The following is a 14,102-nucleotide window of genomic DNA, read 5'->3' as shown; positions in this document are numbered from 1 at the left end:
CTGTTGCATTCCACAGCAGCAGATAACCATTGTTTACATCTTGTTGCTGAAACTTCTCAGCTTGAGCAGGAAAAATCCTAAGAAAGGATTTTCACAAAAGAAATGTCTGCGACAGTTGCCTCTTGTCCTTGGCACCAAAGAGCAGAGCCTGGTCCATCCTCTAACACCCTCCCTTTAGATACTGACAGACATTAATGAGGTCCCTTCTCAGTTTTCTTTTCTTGAGGCTGAGCAAGCCTCAGTCCCTCAGCCTTTCCTCATAAGAGAGTTGCTCCAATCTCCTCGTTGTCTTCATAGCCCTCCACTGGACCTGCTCCAGGAGCTCCACATCTCCCTTGTGCTGAGGAGCCCAGATCTGAACATTGTGTCTGTTTTCCTTAAAGCTTCATGTCTGGAGCTGTGCATAGCTGTTCTTCTCTGTCAGGCTTTGGCAAAAGAAGAACAAACTGCACTTGTTCGTGTTCGATGTTCACATTTCATCGTCAAGATTCTTGACTGCAGTTCTGGGGCCTAGCCAGCAGTTCTTGTGGAGCATTTAAACATTTGATGGCCTTTTTGTCAGCTTCCTACTCTGCAATCCTTTGTCTTTTTATTGTCTTTAATTTGTTTGATTTGTGTTCTTTCTCTTATTTATGGACTTAAGTTTTAACTTAACTGGCAGTTCAGTATCTGCCCTTGTTTTAGATCTTCATCAGAATTTTTGATGCGTATCTTAATCTTCATTACTAACAGGAGAGAGCACATTTTAAAATAGCAACAAAATCTAGGGGAAACCAAAAGTCGTCTTTGGCCCACAAACCTGCATTTTTCCAGACCTTTTTCCCCTGTTTCTGATATGTGTGATATTCTCATTTTTATAAAGATGAGTAAAGTCAATAGATGTGCTGCTGTAGGCATGTATACTATAGATATATAAATTGGATATGCATGAGGTCTGCTTTGAGTTGTTCTGTGTGCTCCTTTGAATATTAGATCTCCTTATGCTACTGATCATGTTGGTCTTTTCTGTGTGCTCTTTGCAAGCATCAGCACTTCTCCAGGTAAGGCTGGACTCCTTCAGGTCAAGGAGGTGAAAGATACATTGTTTCAGAGGAAAATCTACACTTGATTTCATCTTGTGACAATTAAATTTTGTATCCATACTGGGCAGTGTGATTCAGACTTGCAGTTTCTTTTCTGAAAACTGCCTCAATTTACTTCACACAGATGAAAAGTCAGCTCCTAACTGAAAGCGGCTTCTGAGACCAGGCACAGTGTACTCATAAGCTGGCAAAAGCCAGTGTAGGCACACAAACACAAATTTATTTCTGAGGGAAGGACCATATATTAGCTGTATTCATTAAACTGTCCATAAACTGAATATTTAATGCTTGATAGTCTAGGGCCTATAAATTATAAAATCTTTGCATGAAATCTTTGCATATTAAGAATCTGCCTCCAAAGAGTGGTTCAATTTCAGGGAACAGTGTTTAGGTTAGTATTATTGAGAATTTTTCAAGTGGAACTCATAAACACAATGTTTTGAAATGTTCCTCAATATGCTATTAAAGTCAGATATACAACTGACATTATCTTCAGTGACAGATCAAAGCAGCAAGGTAGGGACTGCAGTAATGCTTGAATAGTGCTTTTGTTAGCAGAGCTATATTTGTGAGTTATTTTGACATTTGCTGGATAAATACATTGTTCTTTTGTAACTGTGACTGTCTGATTACTCACTATCATAATAATAAAACAATTCCTTTTTTGCTAGTTATATTCCTGTATTGAATATGAAAGCTTATCATTTTCTGACAGGTACTGTATAATAAAATGTTTACATATAATCTGCTAAATGCAAATGCAATAACCAGTTAATCATGCAGCTGGAAAATAACATGTTTCTTTGTTTTCAGATGTCACTCCTCCACCAGCTGCTGGATACTTGGAAGTAACAGATCTTAATTCAAAGAAAATCAAGTACATTGCAATTCCTGGGTAACTGATTTTATTGATTAGAGCACTGTCATCTTAGAAGAAGAGTAATTATTACTTTATGATAAGCAAATATTTCTTTTGATGTGGAAAGTAAGATTGATTCATACCTAGTGTAAAATTCCACAAACATTGCCATATATTTTTGTTAACATAATTTATCTGTTTTTACTAGGTAATGCTGATGAAAATGTAGCAGTTAATTAGTAAATATGAAAGGTAGCCTTATCTTCTGATTTTCATTCCCTTTGTTCCTTCCCCCTCTTCCATCCACTTTATTCTCAACCCTCTTTCATTATGGTTTGCAGACTTTATTTTCTTTTCCTTTTTCCCTATCTTTAGGATCAGAGAAAGACAGGCAAAATGATCCACTGCTAGGTATTAGGAAACTGGGAATGAAGTTCGGGTCCAATATAAAGTTTACTTTGAAAATAGCTTGAGCTTTTCCATGGAAAGTATACATTCCCAAGTATCTTGCATGATAAACAAGTATCTTGTAGGATAAATTAAAATAGCCAGGTTCTATGGCTTCTCTTTGGTTTAAACATCTGTCTCTCAAAACTATAGAGAGCGTTTGCAAATGTTTTATTGAATAAAGATATATTTTGGTCCTAAATTGTCATTTTCTACTGTAATAATAATAGTAAACATTTTTGTTTTAAATGGCACTCTCTCCACTTTGCATATTTAAATAGCACATGTATGAAACTCACAAAGAAATTTATATATTTTTTTAAATTCTATTCATATAATGCTGATTTTGACAGTACTTTTTTCCTTTAAATTCATACTGGTTCATTAATAATCTAGGAAAAATTCTAATTAATAGAGAATTCTTTTTGCACTGTTCACCATTTATAATTGGTCCATTGGCCTACATCTTACACAGTCATTCAAAAATGAAAGACATTACCATAAAAATGGTAAGGAATCACTTTATTTTTCACTAGGATTTTATAGGAAATAAAAAAATTGCAAAGCTATTTTTCAACATTAGGACCCGTAAGCTAGCATTAGGATTTAAGCTGTGTATGGCAGATCTGAGCAAAAGTCCAGATTTTTAAATGTATTCCGGTAATAACTGATGAGTAAAGTAAGTTTTCATCAAATATGAAAACATTCATCTATGTATGAATAGTTCTCTGTTAAATTCTAAAGGAACCTTTCTTCCTTCTGGCAAAGTTAGCCCAGTGAAATGCTGAGATAACTCTTTCAGCTGAGTTACTACATGGTGGTTTCAGTCATAGGCAGAAGCATATGTGTTGCTCCTTCTTATATTTTTGAAAATTATTAATTTTGCCATTAGTGCAGGCTACCAAGTCATTTATGCATGTAATTAACAGTACTGAAAAATGTATAGATTCTTCCCTGCATTGTCTAAATTTCCCTTCATATTCCATACTTATTAGGCCCTGTCTTTCAGCAGTAAATTTTTGTCAGCAAGCTGACTGTTTAAAAAAGTGCTACAATTCTCTGTACTTAAAGCTATGTCATTGTTAAATGAGTATTTAAATCTTAATATTTTATTAAGTCACTAGAGAAAGGTGTTACTCTAAGTTGATGGAAGTGTATTTTCCTCAGTGCTCGGATCATGTTCTCTCTATTTTTATTTAAGTTTAATATTTTTCAGTAGCATCTTTTAAAATTTTTGATATTCTTAATAGTTTTTTTCCTAAAGATGGACTACTTTTAGATAGATTAGATATGCAGTGTATCTAAACTACAGCAGTTGTTTTCGCAACATGTTGCCTTTCAGCCTAGTCTTTTATATTGCTTCTTATACAGTCAGGTGACTTTTGGTTGTGTCTAGTTTCAGTAGGTGGAAAATTTCAGACAAAATAGTGGGTCCACAGGGCTGAGTTACAGTCTCTCATGAAATGAGGATGTAATTTCATGTATTTGTCACCTTAACTACAGAAATACTCATCCCCCTTTTAATTGCAGCTTCAAAAAAATCATATTCATGTTTTTCAGGTCAAAGTCTCTCTCTCCATATACATCTTGGCTCTCGACGATCTCAGATGCTGATGCCCTGCTGGCACCACTGGGCAAAGTAGGTTTGGTTACTGTGGACATGGGAGGAGGTGTGAGGCTGTGGGAGACTGGGCTGGACAGCCTCCAGCAGTCACTGCAGGATTGGAGGAACATGATTGGCCAAGAAGATGGTCGTCCTGTGCAGGTAGGACTTCCCAAAGCTGAACTGGAAAACATAACAAAATAAGCTATGGAGGAGTTTTCAGCTGGGAAAGGAGTGGAGGGGAGAGCTGTTGAAAAACACTATGAAGTAGAAGTGCACCTGTGAGAAAAATTTAATAGACTTCTTCCCTGGAAAAAGAGGCACAGTAGCTTAATTTGAAAACATTTTGTAGCTCCTGTAATTATGGTTACTGACAGACTCTTTGTCTTACACTGTTTGTATTTTTGCCAAATTCCTGTGCAATTAAATGCAAATAAATCCTTTATCTCCTACTGATTTTTAACTGTAACTTTCAGAATGTAGAATAATGAAATTATTTTTAAAGAAAATTATATACTTTCCCAGAGTTCAAATTCTTTGAAAAAAATACTGGGGTTTTACTTCGAAAAGGAAACTTTGAACCTAGGTGAAAAATGCCTTGAATTCACAGTAGAGTCTTTGGCTAATCTTGATAATTTTCTCAGCTGAGCAGAGTTGCAAGGATCTCCACACAGCCATGTTCTCACATGGAATGTTTAGGTAGATGCTGAAAATACACAGCACATACATGTGTGGTGTGTGTGCATGTATGTATGTAGATATATATGAGTGTTAATGTACCAGCTAACAGGTGTGATCACCATTGCAACACAGAGGGAACATTCAGGACTCTTCAGTTGCATCTTTAATTAGAATGGGAAAACAGAATGAGTCCATTCTTAATTGGCTCTCTCTCTGGTTTTGGTTGGGTTTTTTTGTGAATAAGATATATTAGGCCAAAATGTCTTTTACTTTTTTTTCCCACTCTTAGCTCCCTTTCTACAAGATGTTCTGTTGTTACAGAGACTTGGGCAAGAACTGACATGTTCTTGTTACTGGACCTCAGCAAATGCCATTCATAAAAGTCATGAGAAAAGGAAGCACCTTCATGCTCCACACTTGTGGCTTTGCCAGTGCCATGTTCATTACCAGTGCAGTAGCACTAGCACCATCTTATGGTCAGATATATTCAGTTTACACCAGCCCAGGGAGTTTGACTAGTTTCAATAGTTATTTTTAACTTTTTCCTTTTTAAAAATAACTTGTTCTGTTATTCGACAATATTACTATATTGCCAATAATAGCCAACAAATTATTAGACAATACTGGCTTGGAAAGTACACTCCATAAGAAAATTTAAGTCATTTAACTAGAAATCTCTAGTAGCTATTTTAAAGAAGGCTAAGAAGTTTTGCTGCAGTCACAAAGCAGTTTTCAAAATCTGCTGTAGAATTCCTCTCCACTGACAGCCTGCCTCACTACTAGGCACACTAGGGTAAAGCCTCCTCAGAATAGCTTTCTTTTTTCCTGTCTCAAACCAGTGATTTGTCAGAACTGAAATAACTTGCTCTTTTGTTGCCACATTGTATCACACTACAAGCTGGCTTGTACTGGGCAAATTAATTCAGCTACCCAGCCAGCTCCATAAACCAGCCTGTGGGTTGAGTGGCAGGAACTCCAACCATGTTCCTTCCTAAGCTGCAAGCATATCACTGGTCCAGGATTTGTGGGGGTGTAAAAGATCAGACCAATGAGCTATCCAGACTGGGTGCTTTAGATGCCCATTATAAAGAAGGGCTGAAGAATAATTCTTTCTGTTGCCACATGAACATCAGGTGAGTGATTCTCTTTGTCTCCAACCCACTCCCCCCCACATTCACACTCTTTGATTTGTGCTAAAGGACTGGAACAAAGCCTCCTATGTGATCTTCTGACTAGCATGATTATCACTAACTTCTGTTTCCCTACTTTACTTTTTTGCTTTGCTTTGAATGGAAAGATAATGAGACCTAAGAAGCCTTGTTTACAAAGGCATTGCAGAGCAATAAGAAATAAATTAGGTCTTTTATTTTATGTGATCTCCAATAAGATAATAGATATGTAGTTGCTGTGTAAACTCTGTACTTTGATAATTGGAAATGAAGGCCTTCTTCTTTCCTACTTAATTTCTCAATAGGCCTAGACATAAAAGCAGTACTTTATTAGGGCATTCATTTCTGGAAATGAAAGGATCCTATTACCTTAAAAACATACTCATGTAGCTTCCCTGTGTAATTGAGCATAGCAAGAACATGTCTCCTGATCCAGGGACAATTACTTTGCTAAGAATGCTGCAGCTAGGTATTTCCTGATACCTGTTTTTGCAAAATTGGACATATTGTGCAGCCATGTGTTGATCTGATCATTCAAGTGTATGAAAATTACCTCTGTTTGTGTAATGTTGCATGTGCATGCTTGTGTTAAGCAAGATTTCAAGTCTAATGAGGTTTCTCTAGTTCTTTGACTAAACCCATCATTCCCAATCATCCTGTAGCAGAAACTCACTTTAAGAGAATTTTCAGTGTTCCACATATCACCCACCCACCTCCAATCTCCCCTTCCCTTAAAACTGCCATTTTTGCATCCCACAAAACTGCGACAGGCTTAGCAAAGCTTATTATCCCTTCACGGTAATGTTCTTAGACCAATCCAAGACCTGTCTATGTGGTTGGGAACCACTGATCTGCAGAAACACAAACTCTTTGAGTCTTCCTGACCCTTTAGAGAAAAGAGAATTAGAGGGCTTTCAATACAAATATAGTTTCAAAGAATTGGAATCAAATCTTCAATCAACCTTCAGTTGGAACTATTGGTACTATCTCCTAGGGCTGCATTTTTGCTTTCACAAACATGTTAGCTCTGAGAAGGAGGCTGGATATACATAAGCAATGAAACAGAGGAAAACAAACAGCTGTTCCACTTGTAATCAGTAATTAGGCTCCCTTGATATAATTTGTGGCAATCTTCATAACAGTCAACATTTGTTTTGTATTGTTGACATACTCAGCAGAGTTCAAACTGCTGAAGTCTTGAGGCTACCAAATTAGTTTATCAAAATATGGTATGTGTTTACAGAAGCCTACATTTATACAGGCAGTCAGAATTTTTTGTCACTTATTGAAGTTTTAAACTCAAAATAATACTACAGTATTCTGAAATTATTAAATTGGAGTGTCTAAAATACAACATCTAAACAAAATACTGTATTTTCTAAAGCTATGAGCTCTACTTCAAAAACCATCGAGCTTTTTCACTGTTTGGTGTCTCCAACAAAAAGGTCACTTCATTACCAAATACAAGAAGAGAATTTGAAGGACAATTTATTTTTATAATCTTGCTCTAAAGTTTTGTGGTAATAGGCAGACATTGATAAGCTTGTTTTTCTTTTTTCATCCAAGGATTATTGATGGAAATTAAATAGAATAGCCCTGATTGCATTCTGATACCATTCAGATATTGTCTTTAAGTAAGCATTATTTAATGGTATGTCTCATTTAGATAAAGTACAATGCTTACATAACAAAAATTAAAAGGTGCATCATTTAGAGGTATTTCAATAGATGTTAAGGCATTTATCTGTGACTATTAGCAAAAGCATTTAGTTCTGTATTCACTCTACTTAATGTTCTCCTACTGTAGACTGTTGTCCACAATGTTTCATGCTATGTACTCAGTATGCCATTATTTTCAGAAGTCCCAGAACATACCCAAACCTGTAAAGTGCATAAAAATATACTTAGTCAAAGATTGCAAAAGCTTTGCCATCTAGTTGATGCTAATATGTATCTGAACTCTAAATCATATCCACTACACTTTTTTAAATCCGTATGTAGTCTTGATCTAGGTAATATCACCATGCAGACTGGCATCCTGAAGCTGAGGATAGTCTCCTGTTATTTCAGTACCAAGGTTGTCCAAAGAAGGGATCTGATTGATTAAAAAAAAAGTATTGTAAACTGAGACAGTTTTTTTGGAGTCTGTTTAATGTATTTGTGGAACCTGCAGTTATATCATCTCCTACCTACATGAGATAGGTTTTTGAAATTGCAGTAGTGCCCTCTGTTTGTGGCTGTATATAAAGGCCTAATGAGTTAAGTAGTTGAGATTGTAACTATTTTGATTTCCTTTGGACTGATCTCTCTCATTTTCTGTATAGGAAGCCTTCCTCATAAGCATTCAGGTACTTATCTGGAAATTAATTAATATTTACATCTAAGTGAATAGTTAGCAAGAAAAAAACAGAGTCTTCTTTCCATTTTCCCATCTTTCTGCTGTCCTAAAACAGGGTCACAATTTCCTGCTACATCCCAGATCTTAAAGGTCAAGGCCTGCTTTTTTTACAGTACACTTCTTTATCAAGGATGGATATTGCTTGTGTCTCTGGCCTGTGACAGAGCCCCACTCTAACATAAGTGTTCTGTGTAATGTGTTGTTTTCCTCAGAAAGTTAAAAAGCTGAAACTTTTGACTCAGGTTATATCTCCTGTAAATCTAGGAAACTCAGATGGGGTTCCTAGATGATTCAGGTTCAGCCAATATGATGTCAAGACCACATAGTGTAGGACTGAGCAGAGCAAAGATATAGCACATACGAATTGAGTAGGCACCAGCTGTTTAAAAATAGATAAGGAACATTTACCCATGAGCAAGTGCATGTGCTGTGTAGAACCTGAATAATACAACACCTACATCATCCCACCTCTCTAGTCTGAAGACTGATGGGCAACACTCAGCTTAAAAAATGATGTACCTCTTTGTACGTGTGTCTGTCCAAAGGAAGTGTGTAAGAGAGACACTGACACCTTAGTATGAAACCAGGCCCTTCCAAAGAAAAGGATCAGCCTGGAAACCTTTTCTCCCATTTTCTCCCCGCTTTGCTTTTGTGACTTCACCTGATGTAAAGGTTGAACTGGAGTCAAAGTTGAGTACACTCCTGAAGTATTCATAATGCCAAAAATCTCAATTTCCTGTTGAAGTTAAAAGAAGCCCAATCACATTAAATTAGGTGAGGGGTGTGCAAATGTAGCTGAGTGTGTATCTTATGTATTCACAGAGAGGTACAGGCATATTTTTGCACACACACACACACACACACACATATGCTCATTTTTTCCCCGGTTGTCATACCTAGACATTGAATTAGAATTACCTGAAAAGTAATTCTAATTTGCAGGTAGCCAGTCCCACAGGGGCTGTATTTCATAATGAGCAAGAATTGAAAGTCGATTTGGATAAATTCCCTTCCTTGAATAGTCTCATTTATTCCATTTGTCTCATTTATTCCATTTCCATGCAGCTAATCATGTAGAACTCTACATTAAGTATTCACCCCTTAAGTTAATTCATATTTTTTATTTCATTGAATGCATCCCGTTCACCTGATGAAATTTAAATTTTTAGGTTGGATGTTTATCTAAAGAATAATTAATTCAGGAGTTTCAGTGATTCCAACTTGCTTATGTTTACTGCTCAGAATCTACTTTAATCTATATTGATAGTTTGGGTGTTTTCTTCCTTTATAAAAAGTGACATTATACTTTATAATGTAACAAAAATCCAGCCTTTTCCTGATGTTAAAACTGAACTGGGCAAAGCTGCAGTTCTTGAATGCAGACAAAAGCATGACCTTTAGCAAGAGTGGCTGGTTCTTCTCCCCACCACCCTCCCGTTCTCTATTTTCTACTTTGCACCAAGCAGTTTTTCTGACCACATGAGGGCATCAGTGGGCTAATAACAGTGATTTCCCTCGGCTTTTAAATACTGTCTGTGCAAACCCCATAAATTATGAGAAACATGTGCAGTAAGTAGAGAGTTCATGCAAGTTTGGAATTACCATATAATGGCATTCTGCAAACCTGCACAGGATCCTGAAAATCTCGAAATACTGCAGATTGCAGAGTTATCTAGTCAATAGGTTATTCCAAGATATAGTTTGATAGCGCTTCCAGTTCTGAGATCCATGAGCCCCAAATCCATAGTTTAGTTCTGTGACCTCTTCCCGGGCCATATAATTTATTCAGCTGAGGACTAGCAGCTGTGTACCAGCCCTTGAAGGAAGGCATCTGAGTATGGGGAAGCATGAGACTGGAAAGCTGTGAACTCACAGAGCTAAATAAATGCATATCTCTAAAAGTATTTATAGGATAAAGTAACTCAGATAAAGATCATTGGCCCTCTGTCAGATACATTTTATATAAATTTCCTCAGCTTGAGTGAGGCCCTTGTTAGAAGCACAGTACAAGCACTTCTAAAATGCATTCTCTTTCCTAAGGAGATCTTCCAGTCTAATTGGAGCAGACAGACAGAGCAGGAGGGAAATAACCTTAACTTTCTATTAGAGCAGTCTGATGCAGCACAAAGTTCCCTTTCTTTCTCTGACCTTCCTGTGGAAGCCCAAAGTCCTCATGGGAGAAAATGTTATTACCTCAACACACTGTCTTGAAGATCTCAAAAGGTCTGCAGGAGTGCACATTGCTGACATAAAGGCTGGAGCTCCTCACACCAGTGAAATCCTGCTGTCCCAGTAGGACAAATGCATGCTAATAATTATGCCTTTATGTAAGTGGTTCCCTGATCAGTGAAAGGACAAACATTGGGAAAATTTCAATAATCTGATATGTTACACTAATGCCAATTATAAGAGAATTTCCTTTAGAAAGTAAAACAGTGTAGTAGATATTAGATAACTTCTGCCTCTGCTTCTTAAGGACAGCATTGACAAGGTCCTAGGAATACAGAAAATCAGGCTTTTCTCCTTCCACATGTAATTTTTTTCAACTTTAATTTTACCCTGTGGTCTTCAGTCTGGACCATTCCAAACTGACATCATGTGTTCACTTATCCCATGTTTGTAGCTTGTCTAGGAGGTCTGTCATAGTCATGATAAATAACCAAGCTTGATGTTATCTGTCTCCTCTGATAATATTTCATAGTGGATTAGAATACTAAAAAGATGACGACCTCACATCTTATAGTTGAATAGAACTGACTAGGGAATTTTAAATAATGACACAGGAAAATGGACTTTACGTAGGTGTTTACATAACAGAGGATCCATTAGATGAAACAAATGTATTATATTATCTTATTACTTTATTTAGTTTTCCAGCTTTTAAGCCACACACTGTATATTTGTGGGCAAAATACTCTAATGCATCTCCTGTGCAGAGTTTCTGAGTTGGTTCTTCAAATGACAGCTTTTAGTTCAAAAAAGAGCCCACTGCAGAATTTTGTACAGTGGTTTGGTTTTTTAGTTGATGTATATAAACTTCATTTGCAAGCCAGATACAGCTTTTTATAAGTTTCACTCCAGATCTCCACCTCTACCCCATCCAGATTCACTTTTCTAAAATGCCATCAAAGTTTGATGATGCTTTCAACAATTCTGGTATTCAAGACAAAAGCTTAATGCCTGCCTGAATTTTAAATGCTACTTTTAGAATTAAATATTCACCTGAGTCAGATGATGCATGAAGCTTTATTAATTCAGTTTGAACTCCTGAAAAGTTTTACAGACAAGATAAAAAATCAAAATGAAGTCAATGAAAAAAAGAAAACATATTAAAAGTTTTGTGCTGCAGTGTGATAAATGTTTCTTTTCATTTCCAGATACAGTTGAAGAAACAGGATGTATTTCACACATTTTTATTGTCTTATCTAAGATTAGACTTATCTTTTCTGTGGAAAAATTACTTGTGGACTCAATTTTTTGCTGTTGTGAACAGAAATTATGCTATTAATTTTTAGTACATAGAAAAAGCTGTACATGATATAGTACAAGTGAAAAAAATAGAAACCATTAGAGGGGTTTTTGCCTGTTTATGTCTTTCTCTCACTAGTTTGTGTAAGTAGATTATAAAAAGTTTTCTTTCTCCCTTTAGTAGAATCAGTTTTATGGTAGAGTGTAAAACCACAATGGAGCAGGCAGGTTAGCCTGTTATCTGCCTGATGTGCAACTTCTTTGCTCTTTGAGAATGTAATGCAGAAATTCATGCTGCTGATAAAGATTGTGTTAGAGGAATGTTCTTGTGACCAGTACAATGCAGCCTAGCATAATATTGGGGGTTTAAGATTGGAGAAGCTCAGAAATAAAAGAAAAACAATTATTTTGTTTCAGGGAAGCATCAGTCTTTTGCACATCTGCAGAAGTACATTATGCATTCCATGGAACACATTTCCTAATCCTTTGTGCCACTGTGGGATGGATTACTTAATGCATTTTTCACATGGAGTACAGTTGTGTTTTGTTACAGTCAAAGTCAATCTTTTTTCGTAATATGGTATGAGAGTGAAAGATTTTGTACTGATTTTGATAATGAAATTACCATCTCCCAAATCACCCGTAAGGCAGAAATCTACAACCTTTTCCCTTCTTTTCCTGCAATATTCTGCTGATACATGCTCAATGTTTGTCTACAGAACTAATGAGGACAGGAAGTTAAAGTGCTTTATAGTGTTTTTAGTGGGTTTATATTCATGTAACTAATATTTTTCAGCAATAATTTAGTGCCTTTCATGGAAAGCAACCCATTTTATTAATTGACTATAAACTGCCCTGTTTAATATGTTTTATGTTAATGGAAAGGCAAAATATCAGATTAACTGTTTCCTTCCACATCTCAGATATGTTATGATAGCAGCAGATATCTTCTAATTGGATCTTGGAAGAGTTCTTTCCTTTATGATAAAAAAAGTAAATGAAGAATGGGATCTTCCCAGCCTACATCTACCTTCTTTCCAGGACTGTCTAATCATGCAACAAATTAAGCTAATGAACACCTTCTTAATTTACATTGAACTGAGCACCTGAATCATACAAATTGTATTCTACCTCAAATCTTAGTGCACACATTCTTTTCCCTATTTTCTTCTGATCAACAGTAAGAAACATCCAATAATGCAGTATTATTACTAATAGTAGAATAAGTGCTTGTGAAAACAATATTTGGGCACCCTAAAATTTTCTTTTTTAAAGATTTTCCTCCATAAATATCAGCTGTAAATACTGCAGCTGTGTCCCTATTTGCTTGTATAATTTTACGCATTTATTCAGTTGGGACACCTGAAATCATGCTGGTTGCATCTTTAGTAAATGTGATCTATGTGGAAGGATCTTCTGAATGCTTAAAAGGGCTTAGTAGAGAGGGTGATTCCTTGTCACCACATGCAGCAAGGAGGAATTCCATTTATTTCTATTATGAAGATGTAAAAGCCTGTAAGGAATGCCCAGCTCTGCTTAGACATTCCCAAAAGGATAAGAAATACTTGGTTTGGGGAGGTTGGAAGAATAGAAATACAGACTATTTTTAAAGTAAAAATTTCATCTCTTTACACCTGCAGGATGTTAGCCTGGAATCAAAGTGGTTTTTTCCACCTTTTTTGTACCTGGAGTATTACAATGAGTGTTGTGTTTTATGTGAGAGAATTAGATATGAGTTCAGCCTGTCAGGGCCAGAGATAATTAAAACTAAGAGGTGAAAGGTCTGTTCCCCTGTACATGAGGCAGCTCACCCCCATTGGAAACCAGAGTTTCTTTGCCATTCCTGAGGCAGAAATTTGCTTTTGTTGCTGTGAGCCCCACAAAGGAGCTTTCTGGCAAGCAGTCCTGAATGGGAGGCACTGACACCTCCTGCACCCTTCAGGAATTTTAATGAAGTTAACCCTGTCAGGATACAAAAGTAAGCTGCTGTATGAAAAGACCATCCACTCTCTAGCCAATTTGCAGTGTTGCAGTGTCAGTTACAGGGCAGGATAGCAAGAATATCTACAACAAAAAAAATTATCTGCATCCCAGTTGCATCCCAGTCAGCCTTAAGGAAAAAGCACTTTGCATTTTACTGGAAGCTGTCACTCATTGATTACTTTTCTATTCAAAGCTAGAAATATTTTCAAGCTTGTCTGACTTCTGCTTACATATTCTAAAAGATATTTCCTAACCTGTAACCATGAGTTCTCTATCTGCCAGCAGTTAAGTCTGAGTACATGTTCTGTCCCTTGTTTTAGAGAGCCAGCTTTTTACACAATTGTAATGGAGGTTTGGACAGTGAAGGCTGTTGGCTCAATCTCTTGCATAAGCCTGCCAGGAATAAATAAAA

At 36.5% G+C, this 14,102-nt stretch overlaps 1 protein-coding gene across 1 annotated transcript in view; it reads left to right on the top strand.

Annotated features, from left to right (window-relative positions):
• VWA8 (von Willebrand factor A domain containing 8) overlaps positions 1 to 14,102 on the top strand; it is a 168,820-nt gene that overhangs the window by 125,644 nt on the left and 29,074 nt on the right. The window contains exons 35-36 of the mRNA XM_031056817.1: positions 1,896 to 1,977; positions 3,949 to 4,153. Of these exons, the coding sequence (XP_030912677.1) occupies positions 1,896 to 1,977; positions 3,949 to 4,153 (287 nt within the window). The remainder of the gene's footprint in view (positions 1 to 1,895; positions 1,978 to 3,948; positions 4,154 to 14,102) is intronic.

This window comes from Geospiza fortis, unplaced genomic scaffold, assembly GCF_000277835.1.
Source record: "Geospiza fortis unplaced genomic scaffold, GeoFor_1.0 scaffold194, whole genome shotgun sequence".
NCBI classification, from domain to species: domain Eukaryota; kingdom Metazoa; phylum Chordata; class Aves; order Passeriformes; family Thraupidae; genus Geospiza; species Geospiza fortis.
Note: the sequence above shows the minus strand (reverse complement) of the source record. Positions and strands in the feature narration are given on the sequence as shown.